At 50.6% G+C, this 22,586-nt stretch overlaps 1 protein-coding gene across 1 annotated transcript in view; it reads right to left on the bottom strand.

The window, feature by feature from the left end:
- LOC137304997 (ras/Rap GTPase-activating protein SynGAP-like) overlaps positions 1–22,586 on the bottom strand; it is a 485,592-nt gene that overhangs the window by 11,086 nt on the left and 451,920 nt on the right. The window contains 2 exon segments of the mRNA XM_067973769.1: positions 13,902–13,989; positions 21,907–22,124. Of these exon segments, the coding sequence (XP_067829870.1) occupies positions 13,902–13,989; positions 21,907–22,124 (306 nt within the window).

The raw sequence follows: 22,586 nt of genomic DNA, 5'->3' as shown, positions 1-22,586 counted from the left end.
AAAGCTCGCCACAGGGAGACATTCTCAGGCAGGTGGGTTCCATGTTTTCCTGCGATCCATTAGACTCGGGCGTCTGCACAATGCGATGACCTTCCCCCCAATCCCCAACATTATAAAAGGGAGGGAAATCCATCCACACAAAACAGGCCAACAGAGGTGAGGCCAGCACCCTGTCCTCGACGGCCCATAATAGGGGATGAGTAATTGGACCCCAGCGAGTCCACACACTAGCCTGCCCCTCCCCAACAGAGGCCCAGCTCTTGACTTCTCTTGAATTCACCCAGTCAAAGAAGACCTGGTCAATGTTCAGCGAACGTGGATAAGATGTCAATGTATGGAGTATTATGGCAGCGCAACTAATCTGAACGGATTTGGTGCGTGGATGGGGGTTAGCTTTCGGGAATGCAATGAAGCGGAGGAGGGAAGGGAATCAAACTCACTCTTCAGCAGGACTCATCCCTACGTACAGTAGCGTATTCGTGTGGTAGACGCACACATGGTGCGCTTGAAGGAGGGTAAATTGGAAAACTAATCTGCGGAAACAAGGTGGGAGGGGGGGGAAAAGGGGACAATTTTAACCCAACCCGCCCGTCGGGAAACCGTCGGTTGCAACACTGCCGTTACACCCCGCCTGATTTACTCTCTGTTGAAGTCAACGGAGAGTAATAATTGATCGGGGTGTGAAACCAGCGTTCCTCCCGATCCCGTGGGATTCCCGCCCGGCAAGTTAGATTACAATTACCCCCAATGTTTCAGTGAGCGAGTGGTCCGTCTATGGAACAGAAGGTGGAAGCAGTAGTTATTCAAATGCAAATGAGATTGGTTTCTTTCAGGAAATAACATTTTGGGATCCAGTATCTGAGCAATTTGAGACATGGCATGTGGTCAGTGGAGCATGTTTGGGAGGAACAGGTGACTTTGGACCAATGGTTCCCAAAGCTCCCCACCACTGGGGGTTTTCCTCGCCTCATGTAGACTCAGTGATAGAGATTGATTGCAATGATTAGTCAACAGCTCCGTTATCGTTATATTGTACCATTCGGCCCATCGAGTCCGTGCCGGCTCTATGCAAGAGCAATCCAGCTAGTCCCACTCCCCCCGCCCTTTCCCCGTAGCCCTGCAAATTTTTTCCTTTCAAGTACTTATCCAGTTCCCTTTTTGAAGGTCATGATTGAATCTGCCTCCACCACCCCCTCGGGCAGTGCATTCCAGATCCTAACCACTCGCTGTGTAAAAAAGTTTTTCCTCAATGTCACCTTTGGTTCTTTTGCCAATCACCTTAAATCTGTGTCCTCTGGTTCTTGACCCTTCTGCCAATGAGAACTGTTTCTCTCTATCTACTCTGTCTAGATCCTTCATGATTTTGAACACCTCTATCAAATCTCCTCCCAACCATCTCTGTTCCAAGGAGAACAACCCCAGCTTCTCCAGGCTATCCACGTAACTAAAGATCTGCATCCCTGGAATCATTCTAATAAATAATAAACTCCTATGTTCCTAAGACATTCCCACTGTGTTGCTTCCGTCAGTTGTTGTCTGGGTGTCGCTCCACAAGTCTCCAGTCATCTGTTCCATTACAATTCAACCAAAAGCTATTCCCATTCCCACCTCCCCAAATTTCTGGCTTTGTTCCCAAATGGAAACTTATGCTGGGATGTGGTTCCACAGGTGGCGGCTACTCTCCCATATCGCTCCCAAGTACTCAGTCTTCGCGAGCTTGGACGCTGAATGTTAATGGGCTATTCGACTGCAGGGGGTCTCGCACATCCTTTCCTCCCCCATGCCGGACTTTGCATCTGCGATCAGTCGATGATGATGTGGAATGGGAAACCCGGCGGATTTTTTCGCTCCCTAACTCAGGGACATCCCAAACTGACACCCCGGCCAAGATCAGGATCAAACGTGGGATGCTCCCAGTATGTGTGGCTCAGCACCCCAAAGGGTGATGGCGCACTTAACCACCAAGCGATCAGACCAGCTGGTAGCAAGAGCGTTGGGAGACTGGAGAAGCGGAACGAAGGCATCGGGGCCCCGTGTTCAAGTCCCGCTCCAGAGACTTGAGCGCACAAAATCTGGGTTGCACACTCCAGTGCAGTACTGAGGGAGTGCTGCACTGTTGGAGGTGCCATCTCTCGGATGAGACATTAAACCGAGGTCCCGTCTGCCTCTCAGGTGGACGGAATAGATCCCACGGCCACTATTCGAAGAGAGCAGGTGAGTTCTCCCGTGTGTCCTGGACAATATTTATCCTTCAACCAACATCACCTAAAAAAAGATTATCTGGCCATTTATCACATTGCTGTTTGTGGGATCTTGCTGTGCACAAATTGGCTGTAAAGCACTTTGGGACGTCCCGAGGTCGTGAAAGGCGCTATATAAATGCAAATCATTCTTTCAATGGACAGCACTGAAGTGCAGTCTTCAGTTGACGCACCAAGAAAACCTCTCAGCTAATGAGTTCCGATCTAAGAGTGCAGACCGTAAGCAGCCTTGCTGCTCCACATGGACCCGGCGCTCCCGATCCCCGCAGCTCTCGGAACAACTCAGTGCTTCACACAAGCCAGCTCAATTCATCGGGAGCCGTGCTGTCGGCATCTCTCCAATCCCACTAAACAATCACCTGCAGCCGGACATCGGTACGAACCTTTGAATTTTAGGAACAGTATAAGGCAACGGGGGCCCACAGGCCCTCCGCCTTTTCAGAGTTTAAACCCAATTTCTCACCAAATGCATCAATCCTTCTTTCCCTGAAACACATCCAAGTGCCTCTCAAACTCATTTGCACAGAGCACTTCAATGACCTTCCCTGGGTTGGGTTTGGGGGGGGGGGCGGGGGGAGTGGGGAAGAGACACTTCACTGCGGCACTTTGCCGCAGCGTGAGCGGGCCCATGGGAGTGAAGAACCGGGAAATCACGGGCGTCCCTGCTGGCCTGAGGTCACAGAGGGTGCACTGACCGCCTCACTGCCCTCGCCTGGAGTGAGTGACGGGGATGTAGCGCTGCCGGATTGGGCAGTTTCGGAGCAGATTCTGTTCCTGCGGGAGCATGTTCCCAGACATCCTGTGACTTTGGGACCCACTATGGCACTACGGTAATTTCATCCCATAATACATTCCTGTAACCTCTGTATAATTCAGTCCCATATTCTCTGTTTAATACAATCCTATAATATCTGTATAATACAGTCCTCTATTCCCTAGAATACATTCCGATATTCTCTGCGTGCTACGGTCCCGTATTCTCTGCGTGCTACGGTCCCGTATTCTCTGCGTGCTACGGTCCCGTATTCTCTGCGTGCTACGGTCCCGTATTCTCTGCGTGCTACGGTCCCGTATTCTCCGTGTACTATGGTCCTATATTCTCTCTATAACACATTTGTATATTCTCTCTATAATTCACTCCTTCCTATATTCTCTCTATAATAGTCCTATATTCTCGATATAATACAGTCCTATATTACCGGTACAATACAATTCTATATTCTGTGTAAACCAGTCCTACAATCTCTGTGTAAACCAGTCCTACAATCTCTGTGTAATCCAGTCCTACAATCTCTGTGTAATCCAGTCCTACAATCTCTGTGTAATCCAGTCCTACAATCTCTGTGTAATCCAGTCCTACAATCTCTGTGTAATCGAGTCCTACAATCTCTGTGTAATCGAGTCCTACAATCTCTGTGTAATCGAGTCCTACAATCTCTGTGTAATCGAGTCCTACAATCTCTGTGTAATCGAGTCCTACAATCTCTGTGTAATCGAGTCCTACAATCTCTGTGTAATCCAGTCCTACAATCTCTGTGTAATCGAGTCCTACAATCTCTGTGTAATCCAGTCCTACAATCTCTGTGTAATCCAGTCCTACAATCTCTGTGTAATCCAGTCCTACAATCTCTGTGTAATCCAGTCCTACAATCTCTGTGTAATCCAGTCCTACAATCTCTGTGTAATCCAGTCCTATTTTCGAGAGTATGTGACTCACACGATAATGGTCGTGTTCTGTTTCTCTACTATTCTGACACTGCTGTTTGATCGGTAAAGTTGGATCAAATGGAACAAATGCCCACACACGCACTACAAAATCCCGTCGCCCGTCCCTGTAAACCAGCGAGGGTACTGAACGGTCCAGATCCCACCAGGAGCTACAGTCATCACCCTTCCTATAACCGCACAGCGCTCACTCCAAAAACACAGCCTGCCATCACACGGCATTCATTTTTGAGGCTGCCAACAAGCAGCTCCCTCGGTCGATGGGGGGAGGGACGGTGGCGTACGGGGTTGACTGAACGGCCACAGGTTCTCGCCGATCCCTAAATCCCAGGGGCACGCGGACGCACGGTCCAGCACTGGCGTGACTGCTCATCGGAACCCACAAACTGATGTATTCGACTGCAAACTGGGCCTAGAAGAGATCGCACCAGGGACAGGTGGAGACGACATCCGGAATGACGAGGGACAGGGGAGCAGCGTGCCTTCCAGTGCCGGGATAAGCTGAATGTGTGTTCCAGGAAGTTGGCTTATCAGCAACCTCTCTGCTTTCTGCAAAGCCTGCAGCTCCCCAGGGATTTCAAGCAGGTCGCAGAGAATCCCCTCGGTACCTGCGGGGCTCAGCACAATCCGGAGTGGAACGACGGGAAGGAGGAATTGACGGGAACGATTTACTAATTGCCAGAGTCCACCCTCTAGTGCTGAACAGCTGCGGCCAAGCTGTCACGGCTTTGTGACCTGGCGTCAGCCGTGGCTCAGTGGGTAGTGCTCTCTCCTCAGTCAGAAGGTCGTGGGTTCGAGTCCCACTCCAGAGGCTCGAGCACAAAATCCAGGCCGACACTGCCGGTGCAGTACCGAGGGAGTGCCGCATTGTCGGAGGTGCCTTTTATTTTTGGATGAGACGCTAAACCGAGGGCCCCGTCTGACCTCTCAGGTGGACCTAAAAGATCCCACGGCCACTATTCGAAGAGCGGAGGGAATTCTCCCAGGTGTCCTGGCCGATATTTGTCCCTCAACCAACATTACTAAAAAAAAAAGATTATCTGTGCGCAAATTGGCTGCTGTGTTTCCTACATTACAACAGTGACCACACTTCAAAAGGGCTCCATTGGCTGTAAAGCGCTTTGGGTCGTCCTGAGGTCGTGAAAGGCGCTATATAAATGCGGGTTCTTCCTTAGTGCTGAAGTATATTGCAGTGGAGGACAAAGCTGGCGACTTCCTCGGAGCTGCTCTCGCTCCACTTAACTTTGATCGTGTGCGTGAACGGGGTCCCTGAAGATACAGCAGCGGCGCAGAAGCGGGTCCAAGGAAATTTCCGGCACAACGCGGAGGTTCTCGCGTCTAAACGACCGATGGCCTGGTCAGAACGCAGCTTTCTTTAAAAAAAAATCATTCTCGGGATGTGGGCACCGCTGGCAAGGCTGGCATTTATTGTCCGTCCCTAGTGACTTTGATACATCTGAGTTGGTCGCTGGGCCGCTTCAGAGCGTAGCTAAGAGTCAATCACATTGTCGTGGGACTGGTGTCACATATGGGCCCAGACCAGGCAAGGACGGCAGGATTCCTTCCCTAAAGAGCGTTAGTGAACCAGTTGGGTTTTTACGACAATCCCACAGCTTCATGGTCACTTTTACTGATACCAGCTTTTCATTTCCACATTTTTTTTTAAAAACAATGGCAGGATTTGAATTCACGCTCGCTGGATTATTAATCGCCGCCTCTGGGTTAACTAGCCCAGTAACATATGCTACCTTAACCTGTACCCTGTCCGGTTCCGGTCACTGAGATAGTAAGGGGGGGGCTGATCGCCTGTCATAGGAATGTTGAGAGGAAATACTGGAGGCCTTTCAGCCTTGAAGGGAAGCGGCTGAGATGTTACCTTTCAGAGGTACGTCTGGCTGCCTTTACACCATAACGGCCCCATCAATGCCAAGTGGTTTGGCTCTGCAACGTTGCTGCAGTTGCAGAGTGAACGCAGCCAGAATCCAGTGGCTGGGCCCGGCCCCAACGAGACAGAGTGAGACTCCCCGGAGGAAGCAGCCTCGCCACGCCTCGGTTCGCACCTCGACTTCTGCTCCACAAGTTCCGACATCTCTTCGCGACAGCGTTAGATTTATAGCGTCAACAGGCTCGTGAAACGGTTTCGGAAAAGGCAAAAAAAAAAAAAACCGGCCAAACTCCTTCAAACTAAAACCGTGAGAGTTCGGTCAAGGGTGGGGGCGGGAGTCACAGGCAAAATTTAGGGCCCACTGAGGGGAATCCTTCACACAAACAGCGGTCGGCACATGGAATGGACTGAGTGGCAGAGGCAAAAATCCCTGGAATGGTTTAAGAAACGGGTGAGTTTTGTTAACGGAGGCACTGTCGGGTGTTTCAGGATTGGGCCGACTACCTCGTGTGTGCATCTGTCTCGTGACCTTTCATGGGCAGAAAATCCTTCTCTTCCTTGCAGTACTCCTTTCTAACCAATAGACGGTGGTGTTGCGTCGTGTCTTAAAACACAATGCTGAAGATCGGACCTTGGTTTAAGACTGGGATTGCAGCAACAGATTAAGACGAATCAATTTGCTCCCAAAAATAAGAAAACACTTTAACATAAGAGAAAGCCGTCCGAGCTGATTTGGAGAGGCACTGAAAACCCTTAATTAACACAGACTTCAAAAACAAGCAAAAGAGGATGCATTGGGGGTGATTTTAACCCCAAAGAACGGGTGGGTTGGGGGCGGGTGGGAGTTGAAAATAGTTGTTTTTTGGGTCGCGACCGTAACCCGGCTTTATTTCCGGGTTTAGCTCGGGCGCGTAAAAGACCAGGCTTCCCACTGGGAATGCAAAGTCCGAAAATTTTGCGGTTGCGACCCAAAAAAACAACTATTTTCAACTCCCACCTGCCCCCCAACCCACCCGTTCTTGGGGGTTTAAAATCACCCCCGTTGTATCAGCGCTCAGTCTGACCTGGCAGTTGTGATCACGGTTTTAGATCGGAGAATGGATTTATCTCTGGTCTTGTCAGGATGGGCGGGGGGGGCGGGCGCAGTGTCACTTCAGAGGTTGGGAGTTGGGGGGGGGGTGTCCGGGTCTGTTCCCCCATTGAAAATATCATGCATTTAAGGGGAAGCTGGATAAGCACATGAGGGAGAAAGGAATAGAAGGATATGCTGATCGGTGAGATGGAGTAGGAGGGGGGGGAGGCTCGTGTGGAGCATAAACACCGGCATAGACCAGTTGGGCCGAATGGCCTGTTTCTGTGCTGTACATTCTATGTAATTCTACTGGTTTATTCCGACATTACAACAGTGACTACACGTCGATAAGTACTTCATTGGCTGTAAAGCGCTTAGGGACGTCCTGAGGTTGTGAAGGGTAATGGCTGTTGTGATAGTTCTGCAGTTCAGGATTGGGTGAGTCGTTGACCAGGCTTGCCCTACGGCCTTCCACTATTGTGAGGATTTTTACTGCTGCCCTGTGCTGATGGTGCGGTACGTCCGTCCGTCTAACACTCTTGTATCGGCCTCTGCAGGGGTGTATCGTATGTTTGATGAGGTGGAGCTGTAATGGGTCAGTTCCCAGGATGCACACACACACACCCACACACACACACACAGACTCCTGAGACTTTCCCGGCAGCTCCCTTTCAGCACTCTGACTTGAAGCTGGAAGGCACGTCCAGGTTTCAGACAAGTGAGCAGCTTTGTGCAGGAGGCAGCGTCTGTATTATTGACCCGGTGCCACACACGGGGCTGATCGGCGCTCCACTACAGGCACAAACAGTGCGTTTCCCATCCATACTCATGTCGACTGCCTGCCAACCCAGCAACACAGCCAGAGTCTTCAGGCTGGGTCCCTGCACATTACCTGGTATCTGGCACAAACAGGGTGAACCTTCAGCAAGTAAAGCTCCCTCTACACTGTCCCATCAAACACTCCCAGGGCAGGTACAGCACAGGGTAGATACAGAGTAAAGCTCCCTCTACACTGTCCCCATCAAAGACTCCCAGGGCAGGTACAGCATGGGTTAGATTCAGAGTAAAGCTCCCTCTACACTGTCCCATCAAACACTCCCAGGGCAGGTATAGTACGGGTTAATACAGAGTAAAGCTCCCGCTACACTGTCCCATCAAACACTCCCAGGGCAGGTACAGCACGGGTTAATACAGAGTAAAGCTCCCTCTACACTGTCCCATCAAACACTCCCAGGGTCAGGTACAGCACGGGTTAGATACAGAGTAAAGCTCCCTCTACACTGTCCCATCAAACACTCCCAGGGTCAGGTACAGCATGGGTTAGATACAGAGTAAAGCTCCCTCTACACTGTCCCATCAAACACTCCCAGGGTCAGGTACAGCACGGGTTAGATACAGAGTAAAGCTCCCTCTACACTGTCCCATCAAACACTCCCAGGGTCAGGTACAGCATGGGTTAGATACAGAGTAAAGCTCCCTCTACACTGTCCCATCAAACACTCCCAGGGTCAGGTACAGCATGGGTTAGATACAGAGTAAAGCTCCCTCTACACTGTCCCCTGCACTGTGATGTACCATTAGAAAAGCCGCCTCACTCTACCAGTGCATGTTTTCACTTCCTACACTGTCTCCTGATTCAGAAAACTCAATGGCAATTAGTAATGAATTGGGGAGCTTTATCTTGTGGACTGTTGCCTAACTGGAGCTGTGTTGAAACAGGTCCAAACTCGATTCGACTTCAAGTCAGGCTGGATTCATGCGCAGATGGGGGGTGATTTTAAACCCCAAGAACGGGTGGGTTGGGGGCGGGCGGGAGTTGAAAATAGTTATTTTTTGGGTCACGACCACAACCCGGCTTTATTTCCGGGTTTAACGTCGGCACGGAAAAGTCCAGGCTTCCCGCTGGGAATGCAAAGTCCGAAAATTTTGCAGCTGCGACTCCAAAAAAAACAATTATTTTCAATTCCCACCCACCCCCCAACCCACCCATTCTTGGGGTTTAAAATCACCCCCATGTTGTGCTAAATCACTGCACCCTTCAATCCGGTGCTCTGGTCCCCAAAGCAGGACGTTAAGAAATAAGTAACCAGCGACACAAGTTTAGACATAACCCTGCACTACCCAACACATAAAAGAGAACATTCGTTGTACTGCTACACCGAGCACAAGTGACATCGATTCCGAACTGCTGGAAGCAGACATCGATCGACGAATCTCTTGAGGTTCTACTCGAATAACAAATCGAACGAACACTATTTGTATCAAATGGCACTGGGCAGCACTGGCTCTCTCAATAGACATGGTCTCGCCCGACATTTTACAAATGTCATGAAGAGACATTGAGGGGCAAAATTCAACTTTAACGTTGGGGGGGGGGGGGGGGGGAGGGGCAGAACGGGCGATAGCGGACCCCACGCCCGTTATACAACCCGCCTGGTTTCTGTTTCCGTTTACTTTGGGCGGGCCATATTGAGGGTGGGGTGTATAACGGGCAGGCCGTATAGCGGGTGGGGCATATAACGGGAGGGGGTATATCGGGCAGGGGATATAACAGGCGGGCCGTATATCGGGCGGGGGATATAACGGGCGGGCCGTATAGCGGGTGGGGGATATAACGGGAGGGGGTATATCGGGCAGGGGATATAACAGGCGGGCCGTATATCGGGCGGGGGATATAACGGGCAGGCAGTATAGCGGGCAGGGGGATATAACGGGAGGGGGTATATTGGGCGGGGGATATAGTGGGCGGGGGATATAGCGGGCGGGGGATATAACGGGCGGGGGATATAACGGGCGGGCCGTATAGCAGGTGGGGAAGATAACGGCCGGGCCGTATAGCGGTGGGGGATATAGTGGGCGGGCCGAATAGCGGGTTGGGGGTATATCGCGTGGGCCATATAGAGGGTGGGGGGGTATAATGGGTGGGCCGTATAGCGGTTGGGGGTATATCGGGCGGGCCGTATAGCGAGTGGGGGATATAACGGGCGGGGGATATAGCGGGTGGGGGGTAAAACGGGTGGGCCGTATAACAGGTGGGGGAGCATATCAGGCGAGCCGTACAATGGGCGGGGGGATACAACGGGCGGGAGGGTACAACGGGAGTGGGGTATAGCGGGCGGACGATCCCTACTGCCCATTTTGTGCTGGCTGCCAGAGTTGGATTTCACCCTCCATCAAGTCGAGGGTATTGGTACCTTTTTTTAAAAAAGCTGTGAAAAGTGCCCATCATTAGATAAGTTCTGTAAAACATCGTAAACTACAGCCAATAACGCTATATGATGCCAGTCTGTGAACAGGGTGGTGAGGACTAACAACACCTGCACTCACCAAACACCAGCAACTCATTTCGGACCAACCATGGTGTGAATGGGGCAGCGATGACTAAACATGTTCTCAACCAATAAATCCAGGAGAAAAAGAGTGGCGAGAATGTGGAACTCGCTATCACAATAGCGTAGACGCATTTCAGGGGAAGCTAGATAAACACATGAGGGAGAAAGGAAAAGAAGGCTATTTTGATAGGGTTAGATGAAGAGGGGTGGGAGGAGGCTCGTGTGGAGCATAAACGCCAGCACAGACCAGTTGGGCCGAATGGCCTGTTTCTGTGCCGTAGACTCGACGTAATTCGATATAACGCCTGCACTCGCCTAAACACCTGCAAATCATTTTGGACCAAAGGGGCAGTGATGACTGAACAATTCTTAACACCCGCACTCAACTAAACACCGACAGTCAATCAATTTTCTATCAAATCACAGCACGAACAAAGCGTCATTGGCCAGGCACACTAAACAGCAGTGAAAGCAACAGCCCGTCCTTTTAACCCAAATCACTGTGTGAACAGGGATGCAGAAACACCTCCACTTGCCTGAATACTAACAGAGTACAGAGCCAACCATTTAGGACCACAGTAGGGCGTTATGACATAGACAAACTCTTAGCACCTGAACTGACCTAGACACAGAGCCTTTTTTAAAAAAAAATAGTTTCGGCTCACGGGTTGATTGACTGGAAATGGCCTTGGTTTGTAGCCCCTGAAAGTCCTACTGGTGGAGTGAGTTGACTTGATAAGCTGTTTCGGGTTTGGAGGGGGGAAGCAGGGAAAAGATGGGTGTGATCTCAAGCAGAGATCTGGTGATGTTGAACCTTAAAGAAAGAGGAGTGGGGGGGGGGGGGGGGGGAAGAGGGGTGGGCGGAGAAGGTGGGGAGCGTATCAACAGCAAGTTTGGGTCGTTTTAGGGCGGGCTCAATTTCTGCAGCAGCTGCCTCACCTCCCTCCAAAACCTGGCATGTATCCTGTCAGGACTATAACGGCCATGAAAGCCGACCACTGTCTCACCATCCTCCTCTCCTGGTAGTGCTGACTTGCGTTGGGGTGCAGGTTTCAAGGGGCACCACCCTCTTCCCCCTCCCCCTCCGAAAGCTGACTTGTCCAAATGCTCCCCTCTCATCTGTGGGCCTCGACAGAGAAGTGTCAGCAGGCTATTTAATAGTGGGGGGGGGGGGGGTTGGGGAAGGAGGGGAGGCTACGCAATGCAGTCCTAGCCTACCCTCATTCAACACCTGCATTACCTAGGAGGGGCCCCAGAGCAGGACTCCTGGGCTCGTTTCCCCCTCCCTGCTCCAGGGCTAATGCTGAGACTAGTCGGAGCATTCTAAAAGCTGCCCGCAGCCAAGATCAGTAACCTCAGACTGGGGGGGGGGGGGGGCCGTGCCTGGGATCTTCCTGATCTGTAAGCTTCGAATTCATCATTCTCACCCTCGGGTGTTCAAATCCCTCCATGGCCTCGCCCCTCCCTATCTCCGTGACCTCCTCCAGCCCTATAATCCTCGAGGGCTCTGCGCTCCTCCAATTCTGGCCTCTTCTGCATCCCCTCATTCCCTTGACCCCACCAATGGCAGCCGTGCCTTCAACTGCCTAGGTCCTAAGCTCTGGAATTCCCTCCCTAAACCTCTCCGCCTCTCTACCCCTTTAAGACCCTCCTTAAAACCAAGCTCTCTGACCAAACTTCTGGTCATCCCTCATAATATCTCCTTCTTTGGCTCGGTGTCAATTTTGGTCTGTGAAGCGCCTTGGGACGTTTTACTAAGATAAAGGCACTATATAAACCCAAGCTGTTGTTGTTGATGTGACACCGGGCATCAAATGAACCAGTAGAGCCATCGGGGAACAAGTCAGTGTGACATGCGACAGGTAACAGATGCTCAGGACTGTTACCAATCGCACTGACAGACATGCTGAAGTACCTTGGAAGTTCAATCTGCAGCTGGTGAGAGCTGAGGCACACGGTGACTACGCACAATGTCGTTCTAGGGGCAAAATGCAGCACTGGAATGAGACCGGGCCTTCACATTGCACGGCAGATAAAAGACAACCAGGTCTTATCGGAATAGCCAGAAGAACTCAACTTAAAATGTCCGTGTGGAAAAAAAAATAGGATCCCAACTTTGGCCAATTTCCCCCCCTCTCTCTCTCTCTGCCCTTTTCCTACTCAAGTCTAGCTCTCAATGACATTCCCAGGCAGAGAAGGAACCTTGCTGTGTTCCCAGGCTTCTTCTAAAGCAACTCCCAGGCCAGTTCCGACCTTTGCCCTACACAGACCGAGAACTGTGTTTTCGGTTGAATTCCCCCTTCTTATTCCGATTCACACGCTGTTACCACACTCATTTCCCTTGTCGGTGAGTGCTCTTGACATGATGCCTCACCTTCCGTTGCCCCTCTGGAGCTATTTATCAGCACATGTGAAGTAAGTTCTCTTAACCTTTTTCTAAACGGTTCAAGCTCGCTCAGTGTGAGTAGCCATTGCGGTGACTCATGTTCAGGCCGCGCTCGGTCCAGTTGGTCATTAATGGCACCAATTGGGAGGGGCAGTCACCCAGCGTGGAGTCTGTCGACTTGTCTGAATTATCTTTCTCCCTTTGCGCCCGCAGGTACTTCTCCTTGTGCCAGCACGACCCGAATGGCATCGGATAACCCGCTCTTGACCGAGCACCAAGGACCCACGTTGGGCACATCGCATTGAGGAAACAGGGGGTGGGGGGGCGGTGGCGGGGCCTGGTGCGGTAACTAGCGGCAACTGTACCGACGTTCGGCCTACTCCAAAGAGGTCATTAGTGTAAACAGTGCGACAAACCTGAGTGTATGTTGGCAAAATCGCTGCACACCTTGCAGTAGTGAGCAGCCTCATGACCACTTAAGAGTGCACACCCTTCGTTCCCTCGTGCCAGCTAATACCCCACCCAAATCAACCCGCCCTCCCCTCCCGCCCAATTCATTTACTCTGAGGTGGGCGATCGCGTAGAGGAATTAAACAAAAATAAAACATACATATGAGGTTACCATTGGCCTCCTGGTTTGTCCCACTTGTACATAACCAGGGCATAACCCTGCCTGTCTACTCTGCGGCAGACTATTTCCCCGGTCAAACCTCGTCTTTACAAACTGGCAAGGGCCGACCCAAATCGAGCGGTGTTTCCGAAATTGGTGAGGGGGATGCGGTGTGGGGGGAGATTTAAACATTGGGGCCCGTCTCGCTTCTGACCCGCTCCCTCCCCGGCGCTCAGAGACACGCACGTCGCCGGACGCGGCCAACATCCTCACACGATGGCGCCCGCCCGCTTTCCCCTCAACAGCGCCGGCGCGGTTGCCTCCCCCCCTCCCGCTGTCCTCCATTTTGGAAAAACAAAACAAAATGGTGTCCTTGGGTGGGGAGGGGTGGGGGGGCTCCCTGCTGAGACATTTGTCAGAGACAGAAAGTGGTCCAGCTGTGATAGAACCCATGGGCGGGAGCCCCGTTTGGTTATATTTTGCCGGTGGGGGGGGGGGGGGGGGGGGAAATCGGCCGCAGTTTGTTCGGACGAGGTTCGGACCGGGCTCGTCCCTTCCCCGACAGACTGAATTGCTGGCGCTTCTCCCTCAGTGTCATTTCTTGATCTTTGAGGTGATGATTTTCTGTACCTGAACGTCGATTATCCGCTGTTTGGCGTCAATGGCCTCCTGCATGTTGGCGTGGTCTTTCCGCAACTCGTCTTCCACCACCATTAACCTGCGGGCAGAGGCAAAAGGCAACACGACGTCAGCGATGGGGGAGCAGGAGGGGGGATAGTGACACCAGCATTAGTGTCAAACCCCCAACATATCCACATATATATATATATATATCTCCTATTATAAATCACTGGTTAGGCCTCAACTGGAGTATTGTGTCCAATTGTGGGCCCCACACCTTAGGAAGGATGTCAGTGCCTTATAGAGGGTGCAGAGGCGATTTACTCGAACGGTATCAGGGGTGAGGGACTTCAGTTTCGTAGAGAGAGACTGTTCTGCTTAGAGTAGAGGAGGTTAAGAGGAGATTTGATAGAGGTGTTCAAAATTTCGAGGGGTTTTGATGGAGTGACTGATGAGAAACCGCTTCCACAGGCGGGAGAGTCGGTAACGAGAGGACACAGATTTAAGATAAATGGCAAAAAGGCCAGGGGGGAGATGAGGAGAAATTTTTGCCAGCAGCGAGTTGTTACAACCTGGAATTCACTGCCTGAAAGGGCGGTGGAAGCAGATTCAACAGTAACTTTCAAAAGGGAATTGGATATATAGTTGGAAAAGGAAAAAATATGCAGGGCTTTGGGGAAAGAGCAGGGGGAGTGGGGCTAATTGGAGATCTCTTTCAAAGAGCCGGCACGGGCACGATGGGCCGAATGGCCTCCTTCTGTGCTGTATGATTCTATGCAAATTGGCTTGACCTTTGCCACCCTTCTGTGTCTCGCACAAAATCCAGGCCGACACTCCCAGCGCAGTACCGAGGGAGTGCTGCACTGTCGGGGGTGCCGTCTTTCGGGTGAGACGTTAAACCGAGGGCCCCGTCTGCCCTCTCAGGTGGACGTGAAAGATCCCACGGCCGCTATTCGAAGAAGAGCAGGGGAGAGTTCTCCCCGGCGTCCTGGCCAATATTTATCCCTCAAACAACATCAATAAAACAGATCATCAGGTCATGATCAAATTTGTGGGATCTTGCTGTCCGCAAATTGGCCGCCACGTTTCCTACATTACAACAGTGACTGCATTTCAGAAGTATTTCACTGGCTGTAAAGTGCTTTGGGACGCCCTGAGGTGGCGAAAGGCGCTATATAAATGCAAGTCTTTCTTCCTTAAACTCTATATTGTGCAGCCCAAAACTGACTTTTAGAATGCATTTGAAGCTCCTCAGAATCATAAATACCATCTGCTATTCAACCGCTGAGTTGCTAAGTATCTGCGGGCCTCGCTGAATGCTTTCCTCTTCTCACAACATCCTGCTTTCCCACGCAACTTGGCAACATCCACAAACATATGTCCTCCTTATAAGATAGAACGGCTTTAAGAAGTGGTTTTGTAATACCCCGGGGTGCCTGGGTGCTGCTGAATCCAGCTCATAACAGTTCACCGCAGCAACAGATAAACAATAGTTGTGTGAAAATCACAATGCGTGTCTTCGTTTGTGGCTTGCAAAACCTCAGAGAATTTTAGTTGCGTTGGCTTGCAAAGGCCCAGTCATGAGGAAAGACAGACTTGCATTTATACTTATTATTTAAATAGCGCCTTTCACAACCCCCAGCGCTTTACAGCCAATAAAGTACTTTTGAAATGTAGTCGCTGTTGTAATGTGGGAAACCCAGCAGGCAATTTGCACACAGCAAGATCCCACAAACAGCAATGTGATAATGATCAGGTAATCTGTTTTTTAGGTGTTGGTTGAGGGATAAACATTGGCCAAGATACCAGGGAGAACTCCCCTGCTTCGAAATAGTGGTTTTATGTCCACCTGTATGGGCAGACAGGGCCTCCGTTCAATAGCGCATCCGAAAGACGGCACCTCTGACAGTGCGGCACTCCCACAGTACCGGGAGGGAGTGACAGCCTGGATTTTGCACTCAAGTCTCCGGAGCGGGGCTCGAACCCACGACGCTCGGACTCAAAGGCGAGAGTGTTATCCGCCGAGCCACGGCTGACACCTTATGCCTAGGAAAGCTCAACGCTGGCCTGTATCGATAGGCCAACTACTCGGCCTACTCGTCAGCACAGCACGAGCCATCCTGGCTGTCCAGGGCTGCAGCTTCCACCTCTGAGCCGGGCAGGCCACAAACAAGTCTTGGTTTTTGATCCCCGGCCAGTGCTTGGGTTAGCTGATCTCAGCTGGGTAAGTTGGTCTCGATGACTCTTGGGTTGGGGGGGGGGTGGGGGGCGCGGGTCAAGAAAACTGGCCTTTTGCAGGACTAGAGCACACGAGGTGGGCTCGGCCAACATTCCTCCCTCAACCAATACCATCAGAACAGATTGACCAGTCCTTCATCGCATTGCCATTTGTGGGATTCTGCAGGCACATTGAGCTGCACAGCAGCAGTCACTGGCCTCCAGAAGTACTTTATTGCAGTCAGGGTAATGGTTATGTTAAACTAATAATCTAGAGTACATAGGTTCAGATCCCCACTACAACAGTTTGAGAATTTCAATTCAGTTTTTAAAAATCTGGAAATAAAAGGCCACAATCAGTAAAAGCGACCGTAAAAACCCAACTTGTTCATTAATATCCTTTAGGGAAAGGAACCTGGCCTATATACAACTCCACATCAGCGTGGTTGACTCTTAACTGCCCTTTGAAGTGGCCTACCAAGCCACTCGGTTGTATGAAGCTGCTATCAGTGGTGCAAGAAGGTGGCCCATCGACACCTTCTCAGGGAAACTAGGGAAGGACAATAAATGCTGGCCTCGCCAGTGCGCCCACATCCCACAAATGGATTAAAAATATATACATGTCCATACATCATTGTACAAGTATGTATCATCCTTAGAAATCAGCAACTCCTGGCCTGATTGTTGGGCTCACAGTCAGAAAAACCGCCTCTTGAAGGAAATCGCGGCTTCCAAGAAGCTAACAGGCTCTCCGGGTTGACGTTGGCTGCCCCAACCTTTTAACCTCAGAGAATTCTGGTTGTATTGGCAGAGGGTGTGGGGGCGGTGGTGTTGGGAGAGGAGAGAAATGAGAGGAACTACCCAGCTCACCACTGATCCAGGCCCAACACTTGCCCCTCTGGAGGTTCCCAATGACACTCCCGCTTCAGCATGTCAGCCACGGCTCAGTGGGTAGCACTCTCGCCTCTGAGTCCGAAGGTTGTGGGTTCAAGTCCAACTCCAGAGACTCGAGCACTTAATCCAGGCTGACGCTCCCAGTGCAGTACTGGGGTAGTCTTTCGGCTGAGGACATTAAACCGAGGGCCCCCTCAAGTTGACGTAAAAGATCTCATGGCACTATTTCAAAGAAGAGCAGGGGGAGTTCCCCCCGGTGTCCTGACCAATATTTATCCCTCAATCAGCATCACAAAAAACAGATTATCTTGTCATTGCTGTTTGTGGGATCTTGCTGTGCGCAAATTGGCTACCGCATTTCATACATTACAACAGCAACTACACTTCAAAAAGTACTTAATTGGCTGTAAGGCGCTTTGGGACGCTCTGAGGTCAGGAAAGTCGCTGTATAAATGCAAGTCTTTCTTTAAGTGTTGGGAATGAGTTCCTGTTACCTGAGGAGGAAATGGTGATGTATTTCTTCCAAGCAGTGAGATGGACGACGGCTTTTAGGGGGGTATTAGTTGAGGGAAGAACTAGGGGAACGCCCTTTGACATCCATCTGAACCAATGAGCAGGCAGATGGTTTAACACCCCATCCGCAGGCCAGCACCTCCGACAGTGCATCGCTCCCTTCACTGGAGTACCAGCCTAGCTTATATGCTCAAGACCCAGAGTGGGGCTTGAACCCATTCAAACATAGAACATATAAGATTCTGAGAGGGCTGTTTCCCCTGGCTGGAGAGTCTAGAACTAGGGGGCATAGTCGCAGGATAAGGGGTCGGCCATTTAGGACTGAGATGAGGAGGAATTTCTTCACTCAGAGGGTTGTGAATCTTTGGAATTCTCTACCCCAGCGTGCTGTGGATGCTGAGTATATTCAGTATATTCAAGGCTGAGATCGATAGTTTTTTGGACTCTAGGGGAATCAAGGGATATGGGGATCGGGCGGGAAAGTGGAGTTGAGGCCAAAGTTCAGCCATGATCTTACTGAATGGCGCAGCAGGCTCGAGGGGCCACATGGCCTACTCCTGCTCCTATTTCTTTTGTTCTTAACCCACAACCCTCTGAGGTGCGAGTGCTACCGACTGAGCCAAGCTGACACTCAGTGGAATAATCCGGGGCAAAATTAATCGTCACTTGGAAAAACACGTGTAAATCAATGACAGCCAGCATGGATTTGTTAAAGGCAAATCGTGCCCGACAAACTCGATTGAGTTCTCTGATGAAGTAAACGGAGAGGGTTAATGAAGGTGGTGCACATGGACTTTCAACATTCCAAGTTGGCACGGGCCATAACTCGTCTTAATCTGACTCTCTTTCAATGTGAAGAAGTGTCCCACTGATCCTCCTTTCCAAGCTTCCTGCTGGGAGGAATCAATGACCCAAACATAATCTTCCCCCTCAATGCTCACTGTGAACTCCCCAAGTTTCCTTGTAGATGCAGATGATCAGGTTGCTGGATTTGACTGGAAAGGCACAGTGACATAAAATGATCCTCAAAAGGGCCACAGCTACCCAAAGCCTAAATCTTACAGACAGAAGGGGAGCAAATTCAAATTGGTGAAAGGTCAATTCAGAAGAGAAACGTAGGAAGAATTTCTTGACTCGAAGGGTTCCAAACGCTTTGAATAATAAGAACATAAGAACTTAGGAGATAGAAGCAGGAGTAGGCCATACGGCCCCTCGAGCCTGCTCCGCCATTCAATCAGATCATGGCTGATCTTCGACCTCAACTCCACTTTCCCGCCCGATCCCCATATCCCTTGATTCCCCTAGAGTCCAAAAATCCATCGATCTCAGTCTTGAATATGCTCAACAACTCAGCATCCACAGCTCTCTGGGGTAGAGAATTCCAAAGATTCACGATCCTCTGAGTGAAGAAATTCCTCCTCATCTCAGTTTTAAATGGCTGACCCCCTTATCCTGAAAATATGTCCCCTAGTTCTAGACTCTCCAGCCAGAGGAAATATCCTCTCAGCATCTACCCTGTCAAGCCCTCTTAGAATCTTAACTGTTTCAATGAGATCATCTCTCATTCTTCAAAACTCCAGACAGTACAAGCCTATTCTATTCAATCTTTCCACATAGGACAACCCTCTCATCCCAGGAATCAGTCTAGTGAACCTTCATTGCACCGCCTCTAAGGCAAATATATCCTTCCTTAGGTAAGGAGACTAAAACTGTACACAGTACTCCAGGTGTGGTCTCACCAAAGCCCTGTACAATTATAGTAAGACTTTCTTACTCTTGTACTCCAACCCCCTTGCAATAAAGGCCAACATGCCATTTGCCTTCCTAACTGCTTGCTGTACTTGCATGTTAACTTTCTGTGTTTCATGTACAAGGACACTCAAATCCCTCTGAACACCAACATTTAATAGTTTCTCACCATTTAAAAATATTCAGTTTTTCTGTTCTTCCTACAAAGTGAATAACCTCACATTATACTCCATCTGCCACCTTCTTACCCACTCACTTAACCTGTCTATATCCCTTTTCAGACTCTTTGTGTCCTCCTCACAGCTTACTTTTCCACTTAGCTTTGTATTGTCAGCAAATTTGGATACATTACACTCGGTCCCTTCATCTAAGTCATTAATATAGATTGCAAATAGCTGAGGCCCAAGCACCGATCCCTGCGGCACCCCACTAGTTACAACCTGCCAACCCGAAAATGACCCGTTTATTCCCCTGTATTCTGTCCGTTAACCAATCCTCAATCCATGCTAATATATTACCCCCAACCCCATGAGCCCTAATCTTGAGTAACAACCTCTTGTGTGGCACATTATCAAATGCTTTTTGAAATCCAAATATACTACATCCACTGGTACCCCCTTATCTACCCTGCCAGTTACACCCTCAAAAGATTTGTCAAACACAATTTCCCTTTCATGTTGACTCTGCCTAATCATATTATGATTTTCTAAGTGCCCTGTTTCTACGTCCTTAACAATAGATTCCAGCATTTTCCCAACTACTGAGGTCAGGCTAACTGGCTTATAGTTCCCTGTTTTCTCTCTCCCTCCTTTCTTGAATAGCGGGGTTACATTTGCTACCTTCCAATCCATGGGGACCGTTCTAGAATCTGGGGAATTCTGGAAGATCAAAACCATTGCACCCACTATCTCTGCGGCCAGCTCTTTTAAAACCCTAGGATGTAGGCCATCAGGTCCAGGGGATCTATCTGGCAGGGTAGTAGAGGCATTCAAAACATAGACGGGTACTGCAGTGGGAGAATGAGTGGAATAGAGGGATTAGCATGGATGGACCGTGGCTTTTCGGGTGGAATTTTCCCATTGGATTGCTCTCGCCTGCACTGCCCTCAATTTTCCATCCACCGACACTGACGGATGAAAAATGGGGGGGCAGTGCACCTCCTGAACGGGAGGCTCCGCTGCTGGGGTGGGATACGGGAAAATTCCGCCTTCACGTTTCTGTTTAACAGTCAAACGCGTCCTGAGGACAGCTCCCTGGCAGCCTATCCATATGGTCAAGGATTGACCAGGAGACCAATGGATGGCGCCATCGTTTTGATTGTAACAGAAAGAAATGTTCTTGGCGTCTGTTTCCATGGAGTCAGAAGAACTTGCTGACTTGTCTCTAGGAATTGCTAATTGTGAAATTTCCTGACATCTGTCGCACAAACGGAGCCAGAGAGGCAAATGATTGACTCCTGCTGCAAACGCAATCTGCCTAATATTTCAGTGGCAACGTTCCATGATCTTCACACCTATCGTTTAACTCAAGCAGTCAGGGCAGGTACAGCACGGGTTAGATACAGAGTAAAGCTCCCTCTGCACTGTCCCATCAAACACTCCCAGGGCAGGTACAGCACGGGTTAGATACAGAGTAAAGCTCCCTCTACACTGTCCCATCAAACACTCCCAGGGCAGGTATAGCACGGGTTAGATACAGAGTAAAGCTCCCTCTACACCGTCCCATCAAACACTCCCAGGGCAGGTACAGCACGGGTTAGATACAGAGTAAAGCTCCCTCTGCACTGCTCTATCCATTTTCATTTCCAGGTTCTCAAACTGCCATGGTGGCATTTGAGCTCACATTCTCTGGATTATACGTCCAGTAACATAACCGCTACACTACAGAGGAGGCTGAGGAGAGATTTAATTGAGATGTATAAAATTATGAGGGGCCTAGATAAAGTGGATAGGAAGGACCAATTTCCCTTCACAGAGGGGTCAGTGAGCAGGAGGCATAGATTTAAAGTAATTGGTCGGAGGATTACAGGGGAGCTGAGGAGAAATTTTTTCACCCAGAGGGTGGTGGGGGTCTGGAACTCACTGAGTGAAAGGCTGGTAGAAGCAGAAACCCTCATCGCATTTAAAAAGTACTTGGATGTGCACTTGAAGTGCCGTAACCTACTGGGCTACGGACCAAGAGCTGGAAAGTGGGATTAAGCTGGATAGGTCTTTTTGCGGCTGGCACAGACACGATGGGCCGAATGGCCTCCTTCTGTGCCGTAAAGTTGTTTAATTCTACGACTACCATACTCGGCGTGTATTGGGTGTTGATGCAGCCGCGCCCATCCAGGCAAGTGGAGAGTATTCCATCACACTCCTAACTTGTGCCTTGTAGATGGTGGAGAGGCTTTGGGGAGTCAGGAGATGAGCCACTCGCTGCAGAATACCCAGCCTCTGACCTGCTCTAGTAGCCACGGCATTTATGTGGCTGGTCCAGTTGAGTTTCTGGTGGATGATGAACCCCCAGCACCCCCCGGCCCCCCAAGGATGTCGATGGTGAGGGAACTCAGCGACGGTAGTACCACTGAGCATCAACGGGAGGGATGGACCTGAAGGTTTCCTGGCTGGACCCCCAGTTGGGTGGACACTCTGCTGCTTACCTGTTGATAATGCCTTTGATTTGGCTGTCCTTCTCCTCCTGCTGCCGGCGCAGACGGTGCTCGCTCTCGTCCAGACGCGACTGGTACTCCCGCAGGATCTTCCCCGTCTGCTCCTCCTGCGACATCAGCCTCCGCTCGTACTCCTCCAGCTTGCGGTTCGACATCTGCAGCCGCTCCTTCAGGGAAAGAATCTCTTCCTCGTACTGGGTCTGTAGCCCCTGGTGAAATGGGTTGCAGGGGGAATCGATTACACGTAGCGTGTCACACCGCCACTGGGACTTGGGGGGTTCGGGGGGGGGGGGGGGGTGTGGGGGGCGGCGTTGGCCCTCGCTGGTTACCCCTCGCGGGTCTCCCAGCAGCCGCAGCGCCAACTGCTCTACATGTCGCCACCCAAAGTTGTGACCGACCCGGGGTGAAAGGGGACATTCCACCCGCTGCGACCTGTTAACGAGCTACTTATAACACACAAAGACCCTTTTCCGTTCCAAAAATAACGTTACCGCTAAAATCCGGCCAAGCGCGATAGTTTTGGGAAAACTATGGCCTAGAAATTTACTGATGCCACGCCTGTCGTACAGGCGCACAACGGGCGCCAAAGCATCTAACATGGCGGGCGGCCTGCGCGCTCATATTCTGCATCACTTCCCCCCACTTCTTGACTGCCCCCCTCTCAATTGCAT

Source organism: Heptranchias perlo, chromosome 39 (genome assembly GCF_035084215.1).
Source record: "Heptranchias perlo isolate sHepPer1 chromosome 39, sHepPer1.hap1, whole genome shotgun sequence".
In the NCBI taxonomy this organism is placed as follows: Eukaryota; Metazoa; Chordata; class Chondrichthyes; order Hexanchiformes; family Hexanchidae; genus Heptranchias; species Heptranchias perlo.
This window is presented reverse-complemented; position numbering and strand designations above follow the sequence as displayed.